Source organism: Oryctolagus cuniculus, chromosome 2, assembly GCF_051225735.1.
Source record: "Oryctolagus cuniculus isolate XC-2025 breed Fujian yellow rabbit chromosome 2, ASM5122573v1, whole genome shotgun sequence".
Classification (NCBI taxonomy): Eukaryota; Metazoa; Chordata; class Mammalia; order Lagomorpha; family Leporidae; genus Oryctolagus; species Oryctolagus cuniculus.
In genome coordinates this window covers 10647171-10672909 of record NC_142868.1, presented here as the reverse complement: position 1 = coordinate 10672909, position 25739 = coordinate 10647171, and the positions used below count along the sequence as shown (strand labels likewise).

Below are 25739 nucleotides of genomic sequence, written 5' to 3'. Positions count from 1 at the left end.
TATTTTAAAGGCAGAGTTACAGAGAGGCCGAGGCCAGGGCTGAGAGAGAAGGTGGGGGGGGGGAGGGAGGGAGTGATTTTCCATCCACTAGTTCACTTCCCAAATGGCTGCAATGGCTGGAGCTGGGCTGATCTGAAGCCAGGAGCCAGGAACTTCTTCCAGGTCTCTCACATGGGTGCAGGGGCCCATCTTGTACTGGTTTCCCAGGGCATAGCAGAAAGCTGGATCAGAAGTGGAACAGCTAGGACTCGAACTGGCATCCACATGGGATGCTGGCACTGCAGACGGCGGCTTTATCCACTATGCCACAGCGCCTGCCCCCGGGTGGCTTTTTCAATAAGTGCATCATCCCCTGGCAAGGGGGCAGGGAAAGAGATGGAGCAGAGCAGAGCTGGCAGGGGACTCCAGCCCGCAGCCCAGTCTCCTCCTCTCAAGCCCTCCTGGTCAGCCTGCGTACCTGGGCTCTCTTCCAGGCTTTCCACTGCTGGTGCGCAGCTCTGTACTCTTCCATCTTCTGTTCGTACTCTTCCCTGTGCTCTTCCAGCAACTCACTGATTTCCGCTTGGATTTCCGCTTCAAATGCTTCTTCGTCTGCTTTCTGGTCCACTTTTTCCCTTTTAAGATAATTTAGAATGCTTTGGTTATTTGCTTGGAATTAGTTAAGAGTAATAATCTCAGCAAACTCTTCCTTGGGTTTCCTCTTCACACATCGTGGCTGATGTTAACTCACAACGCTGTGGGGCAGGCACTGTCACCTGCATGTCATCCATGATGTGACCATGGCCCAGAGAAGGCAAGGAATTTGTCCAAGAATGCATGGTTGGTGAATGGAATAGCTGGACTGTGAACCCAGCCTGTGGCAATATCAGCACCAGTTTATAGTATAAAGAATAGCTGATAAACAAACATGAAATGAATAGTTCAAAATGAAATATTTCATAAATGTGAATGTTTCTAACTTGATACATTCATAGAACGCAGTATTGCAAAGCAAACACATAGCTCTGTGCTGCCCAGCAGAGGAACATGGTATTGAAGAAAAGAAACATGTGTTTACTCACTGAAGAACTAGTACAAAATACCTTCGCTCCTGGGAAAGGCAAACACAGTAATTCTGAACTATCTGCTTTTAGGGATTACACATATAGGGCAAAACTTAAAGGCAGAGAAATAATAATCACAAAATCCCAGCGGTTACTTCTGGGATGCAGCAGGATGTTCCCGGGTAGAGGATCACGGTGCTGCCCAAGTACTGGCTACGGTCAACTTTTTAGCTTGGGGAGTGGGTTCATGGTAACTCATTTGCCATTATTATTTATTTATTTGAAATGCAGAGTTACAGAGAGAGAGGGAGACGTCTTCCATCTGTTGGTTCACTCCCCAAATGGCCACAATGGCCGGGACTGGGCCAGGAACTTTTATCTGGGTCTCCCATGTGGGTGACAGAGGCCAATCATTTGGGCCATCCTCTGCTGCCTTCTCAGCTCCTTAGCAGGGAGCTAGACTAGAAATGGAACAGCTAGGACTTGAACAGGCACACAGATGGGATGCCAGTGTAGTAGGCAGTGTGTTAACCCATTGTACCATGCTGCCAGCCCCATCATGCTCCCCATTCTGATTGGAAAAACAGTCTCCAGGACTCAAACCAGGCACTCTGATAGGAGAGGCAGGCAGCCCCAGTGGCAGTTTAACCCACTACACCCCAATGCCCACCAAGGTATCTATATTTTATACATTTTTCTCAATATATGATACAACCCATTAAAGCAATCCTTGGAAAAAAGCCTACTTTCTCAAAACAAGCTTCAAGGGTGTATTTGTAAACCTCTGGAATTCTCTAAGGGATTTCATCTCTTTCCACACTTTTATGATGGTCTTGAGCAATGTTCGATCTTTTTCCTGTTCAGCATCCCGAAGTCTTCTTGTTTGCCTACAAGACAGAACCAATGGGCATAGATTAAAGTTATTTCAGAAGTGTGCTTGTTTATAAATTGGAGAGGAATAACATCACAGGGATTGTACATTCAGTTTGACGGTCATAATGATTGTAAACAAGAACTAGAAAACCAAGTACCAATGTCAATTCAAAGACAACAGGATGCCCATCTGTTTAGAGAGGTTTATTTCAACTCATTCGTTCTATGTGCATCTGACCTTGGCTAAATTGTCTTCTAAAAGCCTCATCAAAACTTCCATGGTATAAAATAAGGGGCCTGGTAAAGAGAGGTCTCACGGACTAACTGATGGAACACTTGGGAACTACGATGTTGTCCTACTAATGACAGAACACGACATCTTTCTGCACTAACACACATCACGAGTTCACTCTGCAGAGAAACAGTCTTGTTCACCACATGCTTTGGAGACTGTTCAGGGCTATCTAGATTACTGAATTTTTTGGCTTGACTCAAGAGGTGTCATTTGAACCCGCTTTCATCTTTATTGTCATTATTTATTGTGTTTGGGAATTATTTATCTCCTGATGTTAAGCCTTCTTTACAAATGGTAACCAAATCCAGACCTCAAAATACTCTTGTGCCATTAATTAATGAGTTACTACTGAGATCATGGTTTACCTTGGAACAAGTACCGTGTGTCATTCTGGGGGATTCAGGAGTATCTGGGAGAGGAGGGGTCTCTGTCCTCAGAGTTAGTTTAGTTCAGGAGACAGACACATACACAAATGATGATGACATCCAGAGAGATTTGCCTAAGACAGCACCACAGATGCCAGGAAGGCAGCCTTGCACCCAGGAGCCCTGCCTGACTTCCAGAGGAGGGCCCGGCTCCTGAGGGTGTGCTTGGCTCAGCTGCTCTATAGAGAAGGTATGGAGAAGCAAGGAGGCCCAGGACACTGATGGTTCAACCTGCGGCTGGGCAAACGGAAAATGGCAAGAGACAGCAAGCTGGTGTTTGGGAAGCCAAGACTCAGGACTTTCTGAAGTCCTTAGAAAGCAAGAAAGTGGTGAAATGCAAGACGACACATTCTCCTTGTGGACCAGCCAATGTCCTGGCTTGGACTCAGACTGCCCAGGTTGGAACCCTGGCTCCGTTGTTTACTGGCTGGCCTTGGGCCATCCCACTTCACATGTCTATGCCATGTCTGTAGGCTGTGGATGATGACAGAGCTGACTATAGGGCGGGTGGGAGGAATACATGAATTAATAGGCATTACGCGCTGGAACTTTGCCTGGTATTTAGAAAGTGACTGACAACTGCTCTCTGTCATTAGCAGGTGCTCTCTTCTTCTCTTATGCTATCTGTCTCATTTTAACTTTTTGTTAAAGTTTTATTTATTTGGAAAGGCAGAGTGACAATGAAAAATGGGGGAGTCGGACAGAGATCACTCCCTAAATGTTCACTCCCTAAATGTTCACAATGGTCAGGACTGGGCAAGGCTGATATGTGGAGCCAGGAACTCCATCTGGGTCTCCCCCATAGAGGCAGGAACCCAAGCACACGGTGTATCATCTGCTGCCTCCCAGGGTTGGCACTAGCGGGAAGCAGAGCAGCCAGGACTGGGACCAGGTACCCCAATACAGGATGCAGCTTCACTGGCCATGACACAATGCCTGCCCCCTGCCTCACTTTTAAAAGCTAAAATGTTAATTATTTTTCTGAGTTAACAGGACATCTTCAAGGTTTCCGACATATTTTCGACTTCCTTTAATGATACCTAACCAAACAAGTTCTCAGAAATGTTAAAAAGAACTCTTAGCAAGAAAAATTTGGCATATGAGCTAAAGAAGTAGAGAGAATCACAATAAAATGTTTCTTTAAAAGCTACAACCGGAGCCTTGGAGGAGAAGGGAAGGGAAATTTTGACTGGGGATTCGGGAGTGGTGTGTGGAAGACTGTATTTAAAACCAGCACAGGCACAGGGTCATCCTGGGAGAAATCGCAGATTTTTAAAGAGTTAAAAAGAAAACAACCCGCGAGGAATCCTGGGCAGAGGACAGTGCGGACAGGTGGCTGGAGGACGAGGGCAGCCAGCAGAGGGCGCTGTGGAGGTGCGGGGAAGGGGCCGTCTGTCCCCCCACCTCTGGGCACGGTCAACTTCACAGCAGTGGTGGGGGGATCCCGGGCTGCAGGGAGGTCTGCGTTGTGGGGGCAAGGTGAGAGCAGGAGTGTGAGGGGCTGGAAAACAGAAAGGAGGTGCACGGCGAGGTGTTCTGCACCCATTAGGGCTCAGCAGATACGTGGGGGGTGGGGGGCGCTTCCCAGGGTGGCTGAGGAGTGGGTCCCTAAGGGATTGAGGAGCTGTGTCCCCCTGATAAGACAGCCAGCAACAGTTCACCTGCCTAGAACAACGAGAAGTCAGCGAGGGCACAAAATTCTGAACTCTTTAACTGGGTCATAAATGTTTTTCATTTCTAAGGGCAGTAAAACTGTTGGATGGGTCTGCCATGTGTGCTCTCGCACACAATTCTGCTGTTTGTCAAATAGTGATGAACGAACACAATTTCTTCTAAAACCATGATTGCTTTCAGGATAGCTTTTTGTCACTTACTTATCCAAAGAATACTAAAACAAGAATTTTCCTCCCATGGAGACTGCAATATGCTTTAAAAACATATCTTCATATGCTGACAACCACAATATACAAGCTTCACTAACATCTCATGGCTAGATTGTAAGAAAAGTGCAAGAAGTAATACTCGGATAGGTACACAGACATATGCACATGAGAATTTTAATTATGGCACAACTTCAACAATAAAGTAGGGATAACACAAATACTTAAATTGGACTTATACAAAATATAATGAATCCACATCATGCCAGTCTTTAAATGACATAGACCTAGGTGTACAGTAAGAGGAGATGGTCCAAGGTGTGTCCTTGCAGAATGGTGTAGAAGACGTGATTCCTTTAAACAGTGAACACATACATCGAAACGTGAGTAAACCTAACAACTGTTCATCCGAGGGGTGGGGTGGTAGGCGATCTTCGCATTCCACATTCTACATTTTTTCACTGTTTGGCTATGATCAGGGTTTTAATTTTTGCATTTTAGAATGAAGAATACAAACAGAACAGTGCAGATGATAAGTAGCGTATCTATCCCTGGTTGACACCTTGCCACATTTACTCAAGGTTGTTTTCTTTTTTAAGTATCAGAGGCACCTTTGAAGACCTCTGCATTATTACAGCCCCTGCCCTCTCTCCCAGGAGGAAGAAACAGGCATGTGTCTTTTCTGTCTGTCTGCACCACACTTGTGTATCCCAAACAAATGAGCATTGTTTCGGGAGTCCACTGGGCTCTGTGATGCACACGATACAGTGAACGTGCCTACAGTTTCCACTCTAGATGGTTTTCCAGATTTATCATGTTGACACATGCAGCTGCAATTCTGCGGTTTCACTGTGGTGCAGAGACCTGCTGGAAGACTACGTCAAGATGTGCTCCTTCAGACCGGTTACTGCTGGTTCTTTCCACCGCAGGTGACGTTGGTACGTCTCTGCACGTTCCCGTGCACACCTGCAGCAGCATGAGGAGTTTGGGCAGCTGGGCACCTGCAACACTTTCCTAGGCTATGGCTGCTCTACAGAGTGGCAGCTGTAGCAACTTGGATGGAAGCGGCAGTGTAGGAGAGGCCCTGCTTCCCCACATCCTCATTCATATTACTGGGCTTGAGACGCTGTGTTGGTGTGACAGATGTGGCTCATTATTTCACTTGGTGTAATCTCACATGTATTCAGCGCAGTTAGAAAGCTATCTGGAAAAAATAGACTGTAAACAGGCACCCATCTCACAGAGTGAAAAAAAGCCAATAGGTACATTTATGAGCTACTCACCAAATTTCAGCTTTATACTCCTTGATGGTCTTCTGAGTTGTTTCAAGAGACTGCTGAGGTTTTTCAGGATTGAGTCCAGTCTGAACAGCGTTTCTTAGAGCGTGGAGCTTGCAAAGAGAGGGAGACAGGTTTGGAGACAGAAACTCCATTGCCTACTGCAAGCGAGCTGACCTGGCCACCTGCTTCTGCCGGACATAGGTATTCTGTGAATGGTGTTCAAGCACCCAGCTGTCTTTCTCCCAATGAACTATTTGACAAGAGAACTCTGACCTCTTCGCAAGAAAATGGGAATCATAAAAACCAGGCCATGCCCCTTGCCGTTTGGTGGCCCCGACTGTACGTACTTCTCACGACCAATCCCATCAACAAGTCTGGAGGAGATCACACGTACCTTATCGGTAAGAAATTTCGCCTTGTTTCTCTGGTGTCTTGCGAGGTACTGGTCATAGAGCTGGGCCAGCTTGGCTGCCAAAACGTGCTCTCGGCTGAAACAGGGGTGATGAGTGAAGATTAACCCGGAAATGTCGATGTCCACTTGGAAATTTCCAGAAGGGTCTCCAGACCCAATCATGTGCTGACTGCGGTGGACATACTTCACTGCCTGCCAGAGAGAGCAGAGTGGGGGGTGGAACACAGGTGAGGCACTCCTACAAGCTGATGCTCGAATTTGCAGTAGGAGAGCAGTCGGAGACAGAACACCTCCTGTTCTGGTCAAGTCAGGTGGACGATGCTTGATTTCCTGTTTCCAGGTGATAGGGACTTGTTCTTTTTTGGACACTTGAAAAGGAAAATGAGAGACCAAGATTGAGAAAAGAAGCCATTTCAGTCTTGCTTCCCTACGTCTTTTAGGGTCCATTACTCTCTCAAGTCACAGTCCTAACGTTTCTCATGCAGACTCTGCTGTTTCTTGAAATCTTGGGTTTTGTAAGCTGATGATCTTGAAATTTTTTTTAAAGATTTATTTATTTATTTGAAAGTCAGAGTTACAGAGAGAAGAGGCAGAGAGAGAGAGAGAGAGAGAGAGAGAGAGAGAGAGAGGTCTTCCATCCGCTGGTTCACTCCCCAATTGGCCGCAACTTCCAGAGATATGCCGATCTGAAGCCAGGAGCTTCTTCTGGGTCTCCCACGTTGGTGCAGGGGCTCAAGCACTTGGGCCATCTTCTACTGCTTTCCCAGGCCATAGCAGAGAGCTGGATCAGAAGTGGAGCAGCTGGGTCTCGAACTGGTGCCCATATGGGATGCCGGCACTTCAGGCCAGGGCATTAACCCGCTGTGCTCAGCACCGGCCCCAATCTTGAAATTCTTCAGTGAGAGAAGCGTAGGTTCTAGTCCAGAGGATTTGGATCACAGATATACTCCCTTTTAAAACATGTGGAAAAATTTTATTTTGCAGACAGTAGGGAGACACTAAGCCTGACATGGGTTTCATGCTGGCATCCAGCTTTCCTGGGGTGGAAGTTAAGTGTTCACAGTAAGAGAGAGGAGGGGCGAGCACAGAAGACAGGAGTGGACATTTCCAGTGGGAATTTCTTGGAGGACTTGGGTAAAATTTATGAATCTCTCCTGGCTCTTCTTTCATGTCATCTTCAAGATATCCTGTATTGGTCCCTACTGGCTGCTGTGGTCGGGGTTTAAATGTGGAGAGGAAACATCTTTGGTTTTGTGTCTTTGACTGTAGTCAAGATTGATGGCTTCACATATCACTCACCCTTCCTTTCGGCAGAGGTGAGCTTTGGAAGCGATTTGTGTTCTCTGAGAAGTAGTACCATATGATTATATAGCACACATGTACTATTTAGAAGTTCTGAAGTGAAATGCAACTTGTAAAAACTAGCCAGGGTAGAAGCTGTCATCTTTCATAAACTGTGTGGAAGGTGCTGAATGATCTGAGTTTAATTCTTGTGCATGGTATCATGTAAAGATGCTAACTTTGGGACAGAAGTCTTGGATTCCAGCCGTGGTTCTTTGAACTTGCTCTGGGACCTGGGCAAGTCACTATATATCTCTATCTGTAGAGGTGGGGGGCTGAGGAAAGATTCAATTAGTGTTTTATAGCCCATGAGACATCCATCTAAAGCACTTCACATGTATTTATTAAATAAAGATTAATGGATGCCTATAGCATCTTCAAGCAGCCATCTACTTAGAGAGGAAGATAGCCCTGGAATCTAAACGGGTAACACGGAGGATGTGCAGAGGGAGGCACAGAAGCCTAGAAGGGGAGACCCCAAGATGGCTGAACAGGAAAAGATGTGTTGCCTTTGACCAGGGGACAAGAGCACAAGGAAAGCGGAGGAAGTGCACTTCCAAGGAAGAATTGGAGAGAAGTTTGCATTGGAAATTCTACAGAAGGAAGAGGAACACCATAGAGCAGTGTGGGAGGTGTGGGTGCGCAGCAACGAGTGGGGAAACCACACAGGACTCTTGCAGCTGGGGGCTGGAGGAGACGCCAGCTCTGGAGAGGGAGAACAGACTACGGCAGCCCATGCCACTGGTGGTATTGCCAGAGGGAGAGCCTTGCGGGCCACACCGATCTGGCCTGGAGCTCTAGCCAGGGGCAGGGTACCCAGTAATCCAGTGAAAGAGGGGCACATTTCTTTCTCCCCATCCTCCCAGAAGGGTCCTTGACAGCTGGTGGGGAGAAGATACCATTTTGATACCAGTAGAGGCAGCAGCAGCTCTTGTGCATGTATGTGCCTGCGGATTTTACCAGAGGGGAAAATCTGCATTCCCCACTGACTTTGAGTCTGGCAGGGAGGGTTGAGAGGGGGCTGGGCACCCATGAAGGACTGTGAGGTGCCTCCACCCTCTCAACATACCTCAGGCTCCAGGGCTCAAACTGCCAAGGCAGAGCACACACAGGCAGCTGGCTCTGGGAACATCTCTGCTCTCTCTGTGGACAGTGCAGGCTCCCAGGGCCAAGCAGATCCTCCGTACCACGTGACTGTGGGAGTCTTGCGCATTGTGACAGTGGAAATCCTGTAACTTCATGATCGGGCACTGGGTGTAGCTGGCTCTTTGGGCAATCACCGTGTATGGTGTCAGAGGCTCAAAGCTTTCTGACTGCCTGGGGTGAGTCATTGCAGAGAGTTCCTTGTGCACACTGAGGACCACACAGATCCTTTGCGTGGTTCATCTGCCAGTGTGGTTGCGGGTTGTACACACTGTGAGCTAGTCCCTGGCATTGATCACCTTGAAAGAAAGGAAGTAAGGATGCGATTATGCCAACAGACATGATCATATCCTCTCCCCTGCTGACAATATAGGAAATCTATCACACTCAACGTGGGTGTCACCCTGGGTGCTCGCTACACCTTGGAGCACTGACCAGAGCTCTCTGGCCACACCCAGCATGTATCTCTGGGTATTCACTGAAAGAGCAGACATTCTAGTAAGCCAGAGAGGCACAGTTCAGAGATAAAACCCATCAGAGGAGAAAACCAACAAACATTTCCACAAATGCCTAAAAATAAACCAGAAATTCAAGAAACAAGGATAAGGAAAACAACATGACTCCCCTAAAGGGACACAACACTTCAATATTAGAATGTGAAGACAAGGGGCTGGTGTTGTGGCACAGCAGGTTAAAGCCCTGACCTGAAGCGCCGGCATCCCATATGGGTGCTGGTTCTACTCCTGACTGCTCTTCTTCTGATCCAGCTCTCTGCTATCACCTGGGAAAGCAGTAGAACATGGCCCAAGTTCTAGGGCTCCTGCACCTGTGTGGGAGACCTGGAAGAAGCTCTGGCCGTTGCAGCCATCTGGGGAGTGAACCAGTGGATGGAAGACTTCTCTCTGTCTCTACCTCTCTAACTCTGTCTTTCAAATAAATTAAATAAATCTTTAAAAAAAAGAATGTTAAGACAAAGAGATTGATGAAATGCCTGAAAAGGAATTTTAAAGAATGATCATAGGATTACTCAAACAATGAGAAGCCAGTTCATGAGTCGGAGATATCCATACATGACATGAATGAAAAATTTTTCCCATGAGATAGATTTTGAAGAGAAATCAAAATGAAATATTAGAAATGAAGAATTTGGTATGTCAAATAGAAAATACAGTGTAAAGCCGTAACAACAGACTTGGTGAGGCAGAAGAAAGAATATGAGCTAGAAGACAAATCTTTGGAAATATGTCAGACAAAAAAAGAAATTAGAAAAATTAAGAATAATGTTTGAGATTTACAGAATACTATTAAACAACCCAACATATGGGAGATAGGATTTCCTGAAGGCATGAAAAGAGAAAGATCATAAGACCTATTCAGGTGCTGGTGCTTAGCTATAGTAGGCTAAGCTTCAACCTTCGGCACCAGCATCCCATATGGATGCTGGTTTGTGTCCCAGCTGCTCCTCTTCTGATCCAGCACTCTGCTTGGCCTGGGAAAGCAGAAGATGGCCCAAGTGCTTGGGCCCCTGCACCCCCATGGGAGACCACAGAAAAGGCTCCTGGCTTTGGATTGGCCCAGCTCTGACCACTGTGGCCATTTGGAGAGTGAACTAGAGATGGAAGACTTTTCTCTGTCTCTCCCTCTCTCTGTCACTCTACCTCTCAGATAAATAATAAATAAAATCTTTTAAAAAGAAGACCTATTCAGTGAAATAATAAATGAAAACTTCCATAATTTGGAGAAAGAAAGGAATATCCAAGTACAGGAAGCACATAGGACTCCTAATAGATATGACCAGAAGAGATCTTCACCATAACAGATTGTAGTCAAACTTTCAACAGTAAAACATAAAGATTCTAAAATTTGCATGATCAGAATGCCAGATTACCTTCAGAGGATTTCCAATTAGACCCATAGCTGATTTCCCATCAAAACCTTACAGGCTAGGAGAAAATGGAGAGACATAGTCCAAGTCTTAAAAGAAAAAAAAAATTTCAACCCAGAATACTGTCCCCTGCAAAGCTCTCATTTATGAATGAAAGCAAAATAAAGACCTTCCATAACAAACAGAAATTGAAAGAATTTTTTCACCACTTATCCAGCCTTACAAAAAATGCTTAAGAATGTGATACACATAGAAACATAGAAAGATAGCCATCATTATGAAAGAATGTGAAGGCAGTAAGTCTCCTAGTAAAACTACAAAGGGAATCCAAAGCAAACAACAAGGCTGAGTAGTTACTTGTCAATAGTTACCTTGTATGTAAATGACCTAAATGCTCCAATTAAAAGATACAGGCTGGTTGAATGGACTAAAAAACAAGACCAAACTATTTGTTGCCTTCAAGAAGCACATCTCACCAACAAAGATACACACAGACTGAGTGTGAAAGGACAGAAAAATTCCATACTAATGGAAAGCAAAAACAAGCAGGCATACCATGTTGATATCAGACAAAATAGACTTTAATACAAAAACTGTCAGAAGAGACAAAGAATGGCATTATATAATGATTAGGGTCAAGTCAACAGATGTTATGATTATAATAAATGTGTATGCAGCCAATGCCAAGGGTCCTGGCTATTTAAAACAAATGTTCATGGACCTAAAGGGAGACAGACTCTAATACAATCCTAATGGGGGACTTCAACTCCCCACTTTCAACGGACAGATCAACTAGACAGAAAATCAACAAAGAAACAATATGGCTAATACATGCTAAGGAGCAAATGGACCTAACTGATATCTGCAGAACCTTTAATCCCAGAGTTGAAGAATACACATTCTTTTCATCAGTGCATGGAACTTTCTCTAGCATAGACCATATGCTAGGCCATAAAGCAAATCTCACCAAAGTGAAAAAACTGAAGTCATACCATGCATCTTCTCTGACAACAATGGAATGAAGCTGGAAATCAACAACTTAAGAATCTCTAGAAAATATGAAAACATAGACAAACAACATACTACTGAAGGGACAGTGGGTCAAAGAAGAAATCCAAAGGGAAATAAAAAAATTCTTGGAGATGAATGATGACAATACAAAATATAAAAACTTATGGGATACAGCAAAAGCAGTGTTAAGGGGGAACTTTATACCAATTGGTGCCTATGTTAAGAGATTGGAAAAGCATCAAATCAATGAGCTATCAATGCATCTCGAATACGTAGAAAAAAACTGAACCCAAAAGTAGGAGGAAAAAAATAATTAAAATAGAATAACAAAATTGAAATAAAAAATACAAAAGTTCAGTTAAATGAATAGCTGATTTTCAGAAAAAAATAAACAAAACTGATACACCTTTGGCCCAACTAGGCACAAAAAAGAGGAAGAAAACCCAAATCAATAAAATCAGAGATGAAAAATGAGATATAATAATGGATAACACAGAAATAAAAGGAATGATCAGGAATTACTACAATAGCTTTATGCCAATAAATTTGAGAATCTAGAAGAAAGGGATAGATTCCTGGACACATATAATCTACCAAAATTGAGTCAATAAGACACAGAAAACCTAAAGAGACCAATAATCAAGATGGAGATTGAATCAGGAACAAAGACCCTCCCAACAAAGAAAAGCCCAGGACCAGATGGTTTCACTGCTGAATTCTACCAGACATTTGAAATAGAACTAACTTCAATTCTTATCAAGCTATTCAAAACAAATGCAAGGGAGGGAATACTCCCAGGCTCTTTCTATGAAGCCAGCATCACTTTAATTCCTAAACCTGAAAAAGATATAACAGAGAAAGAGAACTATAGACAAATTTCCCTGATGAATATTGATGCAAAAATCTTCAACAAAATACTGGCCAGCCAAATCCAGCACCACATCAGAAAGATCATTCACCCAGACCAAGTGGGATTTATCCCTGGTATGCAGGGATGGTTCAACATTTGCAAATCAATCAACGTGATACATGACATTAAACTGAAGAACAAAAATCACATGATTATATCAATAGACACAGAGAAAGCATCTGATAAAATACAACACACTTTCATGATGAAAACTTTAAGCAAATTGGGACAGAAGGGACATTTCTCACCACATTCAAGGATATCTATGACAAACCCAAGGCTAGTGTCCTACTGAATGGATAAAAGCTGAAAGCATTTCCACCGAGATCCAGAACAAGGCAGAGATGCCTACTTTCACCAGTGCTATTCAAAGAAATTAAAGGGATACAAACAAAGGAAGTCAAACTATCCCTATTTGCAGACGATATTATTATATATATATAGGAGATCCAAAAGACTAAGACACTGTTGGAACTCCTAGAAGAGTTTGGTAAAGTGGCAGGATATAAAACCAAGACAGAATAGCTTTTGTATACTCAGACATTGCCAAGGCTGAGAAAGAACTTTTATGATCAATCCTATTCACAATAGCTACAAAAAAAAAAAATCAAATACCTTGGAATAAATTTAACCAAAAATGTCAAAATTCTCTATTAAGAGAATTATAGAATATTAATGAAAGAAATAGAAGAACACACAAAAGAGTGGGAAAATCTTCCATGTTCATGGATTAGAAGAATCAATATCATAATGCCCATACTACTGAAAGCAATTTACAAAGGAACTAAAATCAATCCCTGGAGCAAGGACATTCTTTTCAACAACTGGTGCTGGGAAAACTGGATCTCCACATGCAGAAATATGAAGTAAGACTCCTACCTTACAAAAAATCCAATCAAAATGGATCAAAGACATAAATCTGTGACCTGATACCATCAAATTGTTAGAGAACACAGAGGGAGAAACCCTGCAAGATATTGGCATACGTAAAGACTTCTTGGAAAAAGACTCCAGAGGCACAGGCAATCAAAGCCAAATTGACCAATGGGATTACATCAAATTGAGAAGCTTCTGCCCTGCAAAAGAAACACTCAGGAAGTAAAAAGGCAACTGACAGAATGGGAGAAATTATTTGCAGAAACTGATAAAGGATTAATAACCAGAAAACATAAAGAGATCAAGAAACTCAACACAACAAAACAGACAACCCAGTTAAGAAACAGGCAAAGGAGTTGAACAGACGTCTTTCAAAAGAGGAAATCCAAATGGTCAACAGACACATGAAAAAATGCTCAGGATCACTAGCCATCAGGGAAATGCAAATCAAAACCACAATGAAGTTTCACTTCAGCCCTGTTAGAATGGCTTTCATGGGGCTGGCGCTGTGGCTCACTTGGTTAATTCTCCACCTACGGTGCCAGCATCCAATATAGACGCCAGTTCTAGTCCCAGCTGCTCCTCTTCCAGTCCAGCTCTCTGCTGTGGACTGTGGCAGTGGAGGATGGCCCAAGTGCTTGGGCCCCTGTACCCCCATGGGAGACCAGGAAAAAGCACCTGCCTCCTGGCTTCAGATTGGTGTAACTCCAGCCATAGTGGCCATTTGAGGGGTGAACTAACAGAAGGAAGACCTTTCTCTCTGTCTATCTTGCTAACTCTATTTGTCAAAAAAAAAAAAAAAAGAAAAGAAAAAAGAAAGAAAGAAAGAAAGAAAGAAAGAAATGGCTTTCATATGGAAATCAACAAACAACAAATGCTGGTGAGGATGTGGGGAAAACTGTACCCTAAACCACTGTTGGTGGCAATGTAAACTGATACAGCCACTGTGGAAGATGGTATGGAGATGCCTCAGAGATCTGAACATAGACCTACCATGTGGTCCAGCCATCCCACTCTTGGAAATTTACCCAAGGAAAATGAAATCAGCACATGGATGAGTTCTCTGTACCCCCATGTTTATTGCAGCTCAATTCAGGATAGCTAAGATATGGAATTATCACAAATGTCCATCAACTGAAGACTGGAAAAAGAAATTATGGGATATGTACACCAAGGAATACTACAAAGCAGTAAAAAAAAAAAAAAAAAAAAGTGAAGTCCTGTCATTTACAACAAAATGGAGAAACTGGAAAACATCATACTTAGTGAAATAAGCCAGCCCCAAAAGGACAAGCATTGTATATTCCTCCTGATCTGCGATACTAATAGTACATCTAAAAGTTGATCTATAGAAGTTAATTGACGGTTTGAGATACAGTGACTTTGAACAGCCCTTGTCTCGACTGTTGAGGAACAGGGTTTTTGTTGTTTTTTTTTTTTTTTTTTTTTCATACTATTTGCTGTACTCTTTACTTAGTATAGAGTTCGTCATATGTATGTAAAGTTAACTGAAAGTAGATCTTAGTAAAAAATGAGATTAGGAGAGGGAGAAGGAAGAGGGGTGGGGTGTAGGTGGGAGGGTGGGTAGGGTGGGAAGAATCACTATGTTCCTTAACTTGTATTTATGAAATGCATGAAGTTTATATTCCTTAAATCAAAGTTTTCCTGGAAAAAAAGAGAATGGGTTAAAGTAGACAAATATGGAAAATTATAAAAGTATTAATTCTGAAAGAAAAGCTTTGTGTTTTCAATCAGTGGAAGGTTGCATAACCACATAAAAAAAGACTGAAGCATGAAGGCAACAAGAAACTTAGAAGATAACTTGTTATGGAAAAACAAAGAAGTCTAGAATCTCATCTAATTTAAACTCCAGAGCTTCTTCCTTAGCACTCTAAGACATTCTTCCTGCTTTGCCAAGTTCAAAGCCTGGGCCTCAGAGATTTCCTGGGGAGGTTTCATCCCCTTGGACTTCCCTGACCTCTAACTTCTTTGGCTTTGTGATGCTGTCTGTGGCACTGCACACTTGTTCTACTTTCCAGTCCTGCCCAGCAGAAGTGATATCTCCCCTCTCGAGAGTTCTTGAAGGCAGGCCTCTTTTTTTTTCCTCCTCTCTCTCCATCCCTACTGGCTGCTTCCCGGGGAGGAGCAGGAATGGGTCTGATTGGAGAGCTGGCTGGAACACAAGGTCCAAGTTCTACATTGGGCAAGGCTGGCAGTGGCCTCTGGCTGTGCCGTCTTAGCTTTAGTCTAGGAGATCCCAGCCCTTTGGTCTCCTTGGCACTCCTCGATGTAAACTTACCCAGGCAGTTCTGGCTGCTCAGTTTGTGTCTAGATGGTGAACACAATGCAGAGATGAACAGGAAACCACATGGGCTTGGGTCCAAGTGGCATTCTTAGTGCAGCTGAGATCTCACCCTCTCATGACTCGAGAGCATTTCCATGTTAGCTGGGAATGTTAGAATCTGTTAGGCCACTGAGGCCTGATAGAACCCACTAGGCTACTGGGCCTGATCCCCAGGCCTGAAAAACTGGGTGTGGGTAGCTAATGCAATGGCTGATGGAATGTTGATTGCTTGGGAGCAAGCCCCGCACTTGGGGACATTCTAAACTGCTGTGATGATGCATTGTAAGCGTCACCAAGTGTCGCTCCCCGTCTTCGTGGAGGAACGACACTAAACCCTGCCTAGGCTTCATATCCGAGTCACGGCACCATTATGTCGCTCCCCCTCTTCGTGGAGGAACGACACAGGACCCTGCGCTGTTCTTTCATCTGCTCGGCCCTCCCCGGGTTTGCTGCTGGTTCTTCCCGGGTTGGCTACTATCCCTTCCACCTCCGTGGAAGGGCAGTTCCCCCTGGCCACATTCCCCACTTCCGCAGGGGAGCGGCACACCGCCGGCCGGCTCTCTCGGGGGCTGCACAGGTGTTCCTTCAGCTAGATGTTCCCCATAGATGTTCCTGGTGCATGCCGTCTCTCTCCTCCTTTATAGTCCTCCTCCGCCAATCCCAACTCGGCTGCCCACACGCCGAGTACGCTGCTCTCCTCCAATCAGTAGCAAGTCCTACAGTTTATTGGTTGAACTGGAGGCAGCTGTGCGGAAGCTGTTTACTTCTCTCCCAGCGCCATACTGTGGGAGAGCAGATGCATAGAATAAGTCCTAATTCCAGTAACTTAGTCCAGTCCGGATTGCTCCCCACAACCAAGGAGCCTTTCTGCACATCCCTGCCCACCTCACAGGGCCCACGTGGTGCTGGGCATCTCCCCCAGCAGTGCCCGCTGCTGAAAGGGAATGGAACTGCTTCAAACCTCCACACTCTGTCTAGGCAGATTCAATCCCCACTCTCTCTATCCCTCTCCATTCTGTCCCCCCTAAAATAAAGCTTTTTCTACTTTAACTAACTGCCTCCTTGCCTCCTTTGAATCCTAAAATTGTAAAACCCAATGGACTTTCTAAAGACAGGTGAGATTAATTAACTCCCTCATCTGCTGCCCTCTGTATTAATCATGCTTCTTCTTTTTTCTAATTTTAACCCACAACTGAGTGCTTCATTATGCCAGGGTTTCATGCTGAAATGCACAGATGGATGACGAGATGGACTGATGGCTTATTTGATATATGCATAAGCCGAAGCTGTCTTGATCATTAATTATATCATGTATCTTTGTCATGTAAACAAACAAGTGATTCATTCTTCATCAGCTGGGACTTATGTTTCTGTTTGTCTACGTCCAGGATCACATTTCTGTACCCAGTGACATTCATTAATATTTGTCTGTAATAACAATATTTTATAGAAATTTACAACATAAATGAAGGACACACGTGTGGATCATCTTGGCACTCACAATGACCCTTTGAGCTAGAGAAGACAATTATCCTAATTATCAATGAAGGGAAAGGGTCCAGAGAGGGGCAAAGCCCCCACCATGTAGGACAGCCTGACACCACTAACATTCTCTCACTTGAGCCAGGGTCTCCTCTGCTCCTGCTCCCACTTCACAGCAGGACCAGCATACTCCTTCCTCGGTTTTCGTTTGTCAGCATCGAAATGTCACGCAATTAAATGACACAGGTTTCTGAAGCAGGCAGTTCCAGGAATTCAAGAGCAATATAATTAACCATGGGGACCAAAACTCAGTCTACTTACCACTGGCCAGCACCTGAGCTCTGTTTCATGCACATATATCCATCGATCCCGTTCCATCTGCACAGCAAATCCTAAGAGGTGGACGCTATTTTATGCCCACTACACAGAAGAGGAATTTCAGGCAGAGAGAGATGGGGAGCTAAGTTCACCAAGGAGTGCTGAAAGCGAGGACTCAAGTCAGGCAACCTGGTGCCAGGGCTTAGGGAAATCCACTGAGAAGGATTTGCAAGGATAGCAAATCCCTAGTTCTGTTATCAAGAGACAACACATGAGAAATAGTCCTGCAGCACGTGTGAGACAACAGAAGGGAAAAGAGAAGGGCGAGAGAGGCGGCGGCGGAAGCTCCCTGCAGATGCAAATAGGATGCTGTCAGAGCTGTGCCTGCCTAGCAAATGCGGTCCTCATTTAGGAAAGGCTTAGGTGAGCAGATTAGACCCACTCTCTGTAAGACACCTGCTGAGGAGGGCACTGTGGTGTAGCAGGTAAAGCCATTGCCTGAGATGCCTCATATGGGCACTGGTTAGCGTCTCAGCTGCTTCAGTTCTGATCCAGCTTTCTGTATTGTGCCTGGGAAAAGCAGTGGAAGATGGCCCCAGTGGGAAACCTGGAAGATACTCCAGGCTCCTGGCTTCAGCCTGGCCCAGCCTAGCTGTTGAGGCCATTCCGGGAATGCACCAGTGGATGCAAGTGTCCTTCCCACCCCCCTCACATTCTGTCTCCTCCCTTCTATTTGTAACTCTTTCAAATAAATGTCTTCAAAAAAAAAGATACCGGCTGTTTGTTCTGTATGTGTCAGATAGTGAATCATTAAAAGAAAATCAAAGGAAAAGGATACAAATTCAGCTCTCCAAGCCATGAAAAACACAAATCACTTTCAGTTTCACATTTAAGAATGCCTACCTTTTTATACAGCGTTTCCAGTTCTGCTGCTGTGCTCTGCCCCCGGGGTAGCACCGGTGGCCTTGAAGGAAATGGCTTGATGGGGCTTGGCAGTGCCAGGATCCTGCCATCGTCTCCAAACCATCCTCTCTCCTGTGGATCAAGCAGAGGGAAGGCCACAGCTTTTCTTACCTGGACAGAAAACGGCTTACGAAGCAAACCCCATTTGCTGGAAAACATCGCATCCATATTGCACTCCCCCTCCGCCTCGTCCCAACAGAACTTTAAAAGTCTGTTTCCTTTAGCAATGAAGTCTTCCCTAACATGCCCCATAAGTGCTTTAAGATACAGTCCCTGATTCTCCCAAATTTTAAGAAAAAGTTTAAATGAATGCTTAAGAAATCATTTACTGTATATTCCTTAAAGATTTAAGGAAGAAAACCATAGAAGAGAAACTTCATTGGGAACATTGTATGCATGGACCGTGAAAATATTCTGCAAAAGACAAATATTGCACGCTCTCGTTTCTGGAAGCTGAAAACATAGATCTCACTGGAGAGTGGAGTAGAAGCAGGGGAGGGGTGGAGTAGAGAAGGGGCTGGGGCAAATTGGGTTGGAAGGGATTAGTCTCGTGTTCTATAGCACAGTAGAGTAACCATTGCCTATGGCAGCCTCTAATAGAGTTCAAAATACCCAGAGGTTCTCAACACATAGAAATGGTGCTTAAGGAGAAAGAAATCTAATAAACTGGATTTAATCAGTACAGTTCTACACAAGAATTGAGTTATTATACTGTATCTGAAAATATGTATAAATATTATGTCACTTAAACATCTTTCAAAATCGTAAAAAGCACACACAAAATCAAACAGGCAAACACTCAAACTGTTCTGTGACTTGGGACAAGTTGCCAACACAAACAAGCAGAAGGCTGGCATCAGCTGGCAGGAGATGGGGTTTGAGCAGTTGAGAGGTTGTGTTGTTCGAGGATCACTTGGCGAAAAGGGAGCCCTTGCTGTAGATGACTTCCAAAGGCAGAGAGCCAACAGGCCATGATGGGCTGGTGGGGAGAAGGGTCCTTTGTTGGAGCACGCCCAGGCCCACAGGAGCAGGGCCCATGCTTACCGGCTCCTGCACCAGCAGTCTGTTCTCCATGATGTTCCCAGTGGTGCGGGCTACCTCCGGTCTTGCCCCGATGTAGAGGCCTTCATCTTCCAGGAATCTGGGCTGCACGTTCTCAGGAAGCTTCTTATAGGTCGGCACTGGAAGGTTCATCGATAAATAAACGTTAGTGCCAACCTCGGCGTTTCTAACTGCAGTTTGGCAACTTAAAATAACCACTGGAGATCCTCCTCACTGGCTTGGAAACTACAATTTTTTTTTAATGTTAATTTCAAGAAGCAGAAGCGAGGACAAGAAAGCATTCACTCATACTGTCACATGGAGAACCAGGTACTTTAGGGCTAGCACCCCAATAGTTCCCCTCAATGAAGCATCCCCTTCACGTCCACCCAAAGCCACAGACACCCTGGTCCTAGAAACACCATCCTAGGTCCTCAGAAGACATGGAGCTGCGATCGCTTCACCCTTTCCTGCTCCCTGCACCTCCTCACTCACCGCTGGCCTTCAACACTTTTCACTGAAATCTCTGAGTACTCACCCAACGCCTGCCGATTGTTTACTTATTTATATGAGAGACAGAAAAAGAACAAAAGAGAACTCTCATCTACTGATTCACTCCCCAAATGCCAACCATGGCCAGGGCTGAGCAGGGTCGAAGTGCAAAGTCAGGGACTCCATTCAGGTCACCCACATGGGTGGCAGGAACGCAACTTCTTGAACCTGCTGCCTACTAGGGTTTGTGTTACCAGGAAGCTGGAGTCAGGAACTGGAGCCAGCAGGCAAACCCAGGCCCTCTGACATGGGATGTGGGTTCCTTTTATTTTTTAAAAGATTTATTTACTTATTTGAAAGTCAGAATTGTAGAGAGAGAGGGAAATGGAGAGCAAGTGTGAGAGAGTGAGAGTGAGATCTTTTATCCACTGGTTCACTCCTCAAACGGCTGCAATAGTCAGGACTGGGCCAGGCTGATGCCAAGAACTTCTCCCAGGTCTCCCATGTGGGTTCAGGGGACCAAGCAGTTGGGGCATCTTCCACTGTTTTCCCAGGTGCATCAGCAGGGAGTTGGATCAGAATTGGAACAGCTGGGACTCAAACCAGCGCCCATATGGGATGCCGGCACTGCAGAGGGAGGCTTTGTCCCCTATGCCACAACACCGGCCCTGGGTTGTGGGTGTCTTAACCATTGGGCCATAGCCTACCCCTAGGTATTTATTACATATGTATTACTATGACCACAAATGTAAAGTAGGGGAGAATGAGATTAAAAATGAAATATAAATAGAAGTCTTATTATGCTATTCCTACATCCCAGGTGAACACCCAGCCCTTTGGAAGCTACTGCTCTGGACAAAGCAACAGCAACACCCATTGTTATTTTCGATGCCTATTATGTGTTAGTCATGTCTACAATGTGTTATTTATAATACTAGGTCCCTCACTCATTATTTTCTTAATGCTCACAGTCAAACACCCCCAGTCACCTCCTAATAGTTCTTATTTCCGCCTTTCTTCAGCTAGGGCACCTGAGAACAAGGAGAATTGCTCCAGGCACACCTCACAGAGCTGGGACCACCCAGTTCCCTTGGCCCTGCCAATGCCCCGTCACAGCCCTCCTTTGAGAGTATAGCGGGCAGAAGTCAAATCCAGGTTTAGATTCTCTGTCCAGAGCAGGTCTCAGGTACACCCAGGGCGCCCTGGGTCTCCTGCACAGCCTTTGCCAAACCCCTGTTTCTGGCTGCCTGACCTGGCCCCCAGAGAAGGTTGCGTGTGGTCTGTCTTCTGTTCCTACTCCAGGCTTAGGGAGAGTCCTAACTGTGGTGCCCTGAGCGAAAACCCAGGCACCAAGCTCCTCCGTGGCCAGGACTGCATTCTGTCTCTCCAAGGAATACCCTAACACACTGCAGCTGGGTGTCTGGCCTTGAGAGCACGCCACCTAGGGAAGACACCTGTCTCTGTCACTTCACTAGGTCACAGTCTTGGGCCATTTGCCCGGGTTCTCTGGGCTTCTGCTTTCTCATCTGCAGAACAGACCTGATAAGGAACCAATGCAGGGCCGGTGCCGCAGCTCAATAGGCTAATCCTCTGCCTTGCGGCGCTGGCACACCGGGTTCTAGTACCGGTCGGGGCGCTGGATTCTGTCCTGGTTGCACCTCATCCAGGCCAGCTTTCTGCTATGGCCCGGGAGTGCAGTGGAGGATGGCCCAAGTGCTTGGGCCCTGTACCCCATGGGAGACCAGGATAAGCACCTGGCTCCTGCCTTTGGATCAGCGCCATGCGCCGGCCGCGGCGGCCATTGGAGGGTGAACCAATGGCAAAAGGAAGACCTTTCTCTCTGTCTCTCTCTCACTGTCCACTCTGCCTCTGAAAAAAAAAAAGGAACCAATGCAGGATCACACTGGCTGTTGCATGCCACATGCCTTGGAAAGTGCCCTGGGGAGAAGTGGACAGGAGGTATCCACATTCACTCATCACAGTGGTAACGATTATCATTAGGGCAAAGTCTTACCCTTTGGACACTTCTGTCAGTGTCTGTTTTAAAAAGAAACTTGGGCTGTCCAACAAATCCCAATACCTTAAATGTATGTGATGCAGGCTGGCGCCACGGCTTAATAGGCTAATCCTCCACCTAGTGATGCCGGCACACCGGGTTCTAGTCCTGGTTGGGGCGCTGGATTCTTTCCCGGTTGCCCCTCTTCCAGGCCAGCTCTCTGCTATGGCCTGGAGTGCAGTGGAGGATGGCCCAAGTGCTTGGGCCCTGCACCCACATGGGAGACCAGGATAAGCACCTGGCTCCTGCCTTTGGATCAGCGCGATGCGCCAGCTGCAGGGCACCAGCCGTGGCGGCCATTGGAGGGTGAACCAACAGCAAAGGAAGACCTTTCTCTCTGTCTCTCTCACTGTCCACTCTGCCTGTCAAAAAAAAAAAAATGTATGTGATGCAACATGACCTCTCAAAATTAACAATTTGACCCTGACTCAGCAATTACTTGGAACTCAAATAGAACATGGCACACTAATAGGAAATCCAACTTACAAAATTCCATCAAGATGTATCTGTTCCTGTCCTTTCCCTCCCAACTTGAAGTAGAGAGAAAGTAAGGTAAGGCCAGGTCCCCTTTACAGCTGGGAGGGGCCTTCTAATGGGTCTGGGGCTGCTCTGTTACTTTGTATCACCTACTAGAACTGAGTAAACTGGATATTCTTCATGCCCTCTCAGAAGGGAGGGATGTCCCAGGGCTGAGAAGAGCAAAGTTTAACCGGGTCTGGAATGAAGCCTGGCTCACTAACCAGGAGTCAACAGAGGGTCGCAGGTCCAACACTGTGGTCACATTCGCAAGGGCGAGAAACAATACCCAGCTTGAATCTCTGAGTCTCCCACACTCAGCATCCAGATCAGGCCACTGATGGGGTGAAGGGCTCCCACAACACTTGCTATTCCTTGCCCTCACCTATCAATAAGTGCTTCATAAGTGGTTATTTTTCCATGATGTGCGTCTTTTGTCTGAAGATAGTTCTAGATTATTACAGCAGATCAGAAACCAGAATCAATTTTGGAAATGGGGCTTCTAGTCTACGGCCATACCACCCTGAACGCGCCCGATCTCGTCTGATCTTGGAAATGGGGCTTCCTTATACAGCAGCCCCATTTCATTTGCAGAATGAAGATGTCCACACTGACCAGGAAAATAAAAGAAGTACCTGTCAGCCGACTAGGAACAAACAGCATTTCTTTTTCCTTCTGCAGCCAGTGGTGGACGCTTTCATACTCTGCTGGTCTGATAGCCACAAAATCGTCAGCCATGTGTTCTAAGCCCAGCAGGAGGTCCTCGGCCTCCCTACCATCAAGCAGCTCTTCTTCATCCTGTATAACATTGCAAGTAACAAGAAAAAAATCAGGGCAGATTCTGTTTACTTAGAGAAAGCATTAATCATACTAAACGCTTCAAACTTAATTTACCCAATAACTAAGTCCAATTTTCTGTTTTTAATAAACTTAGTGAAAGCATACAGCTTCATGGCCTTTCACACTTATTAAGTAGACTTTCACCGATTTTTTTTTTCTGTTCTCCATACCTGGAAGATACTGAAATCAAAGAGGGCTGAACCAGAAGAGATGTGGTAAGCAAAATGATTGAAATCCCAACAAATCTGGCCTTCTTTGTTGATGCTTATTTTTTGATGCTAAAGAACTAGGCTTATATGTAACGTGGATGAAGCCTTCCCTCGGGCATCTATGGGGCTGGGCACCATGGTGCAGGTGCAGAGGGCACACTGTTCAGATTGCCTGGCTTTGAATCCCTGCTTCACCTCATACAGCCTGGTGGGCTAGATGAACTCAGGTAACCTACTCATCTTCACTGTCCTCAATTGTGAGACGCCGATACTGAGCTTATCTTAGGACTTTCCATGCAGTAGAAATCCTAAACCCAGGGTTTCAAAATCACAGGAGTTAGCTCAAGTATGATCCTTTTGAGTGCTTTCCAAACTTTCTCTCCTTCCTCTTCTGCTTCTTTTTGCCTTTCCCTTTCTCCTTTCCTTCTCATTAACATTTAAACCTGCTGTCCATTGATGAGTCACTTCTTTGAAAATCCTTCAGAGACGTCCTTGTGAGCACAGACAGTGGGGGTATCTTCGCTGCCCGTCTCCCGTTTCCTCCACAAATACACAAAGCAGCAGGTGGAAGATGTGATTCTCCATGGAAACGAGACTTTCAGCAGAAAGCGAATACGGAGAATGCTCCAAACATCAGAGAAGTGGGAGGGGAAAGATCACCAGGGTTTATAGCTGTGTATAGTCTTTCTTGGGGGCAGCAAAGGCGGACTGAGAAAAGCTGCCCCGAAGACAGAAAAGGGAAGGCAGTGGAAGGGCTTCCAAAACTTGTTCAGAAAGACTAAATGCACTTCACGTATGAAAACACTGAACAAGGGTCTGGGCAGACCAGAACCTGCACCACAGGAAAGAGAAGGAAGGGGCTTCAATGTGTGCCCGACTTAGGATGCAGTTTTGGAATCCTTGTGCCTGGGGAAGTGACACGGTGAAAGGAGGGGAGAGGTGGCCCTTGGGAGGAAGAGTCCCGGCTGCAGAAGTTGCCCACAAATTGGTACTTGTGTCTGCTGTCGCAGAGCCCATTTCCCTCTCTTTGTGAGTGCATGCACTTGGTGACATGTCCACCCAGCAGAGTACTGTGGAAGTGAAGGGACATGAGCCTCAGACTAGGTCATTAGAGGCTCTGTGGCTTCCTCCTTGAGGTCCCTCTCAGATGTCTGCTGTGGGGGAAGCTGGCTCTCACGAGAGGACTCTGAGGCATGACATGGCGAGGGTGGATGGGAGCAGTGTTGGGAGCAGACCCTCCAGTCTCAGCCATGCCTCCAGATGCCTGCTTTCTTGGCCATCTTGTCTGCAACCTCATGAGAGATCTTCAGCCGGAACAAGTTGGGTATTGATTTGTAAAGCAATTATTACAGAATAAGCCGAAATATTCTCCAGTTTCCAGAGTCCTGGGTAAGAACATTCACCTTTCATGAGAGGAGATTATAAATTAAGCACAGAAATATGTCAACAGTGCAAATTCTAGAAGGTTCTGACATGTCTGCCTTTTTTATTTAATGTGGTAGAATATATACAAGACTTGCCACTGTAACCATTTTAAGGGTATAGTTCAATGGCATTAGGCACATTTATTATTGTGTTGCCATCCCCACTATCCATATGTAGAAGTTCTTTGTCTTCGCAACTGAAGTTCTGTTCCATTCATCAGGATCTCCCGCTTGTCTCCATGGTTTGATTACTCTAGCTCCCTCATTAAGTGAGATCACACAATATTTGTCCTTCTGTGACTCATTGATTTAGCATAATGTCTTCAAAGTACATCTGTCTGTGTTGCAGCATGTCAGAATTTCACCCTTGGTGAGAATGAATAATATTCCATTAGACAGATACATATTACATCTTGTTTATCTGTTCGCTTGTCAAACTCTTGGGTTGTTTCTGCCTTTGGGTATAGTGAATGATACTGCTGTGAACACCGGCTCATAGCACAAATACCTCCTCAGGCCCTTGTTTTCAGGCCCTTTGAGTATATGCCCAGAGAGGAGTTACTCCATCACATGGCAATTCTGGGCGAAGGTCTGAAGAACCCTCCAACAGCTTCTCATAGCAGCTCCAGCATCTTCCATGCCCACTAGGGAGGTACGAAGTCCAATTTCTCTACATTTTC

At 45.4% G+C, this 25739-nt stretch overlaps 1 protein-coding gene across 9 annotated transcripts in view; it reads right to left on the bottom strand.

Moving 5' to 3' along the window:
• CC2D2A (coiled-coil and C2 domain containing 2A) overlaps positions 1–25739 on the bottom strand; it is a 152314-nt gene that overhangs the window by 70100 nt on the left and 56475 nt on the right. For 7 of the 9 annotated variants that reach the window (XR_011386194.2, XM_051830185.3, XM_089326957.1 and 4 more), the window contains 7 exons: positions 23222–23384; positions 19526–19662; positions 18422–18553; positions 6191–6400; positions 5800–5906; positions 1790–1930; positions 458–614 (listed from right to left, as the gene is read on the bottom strand). Coding sequence is in view for 8 of the 9 variants with exons in the window: in XM_051830185.3 (XP_051686145.3) it covers positions 458–614; positions 1790–1930; positions 5800–5906; positions 6191–6400; positions 18422–18553; positions 19526–19662; positions 23222–23384 (1047 nt within the window). In the remaining variant the exon portion in view is untranslated. The remainder of the gene's footprint in view (positions 1–457; positions 615–1789; positions 1931–5799; positions 5907–6190; positions 6401–18421; positions 18554–19525; positions 19663–23221; positions 23385–25739) is intronic. The other 2 variants (XM_089326960.1, XM_089326961.1) reach the window with 1 other exon arrangement.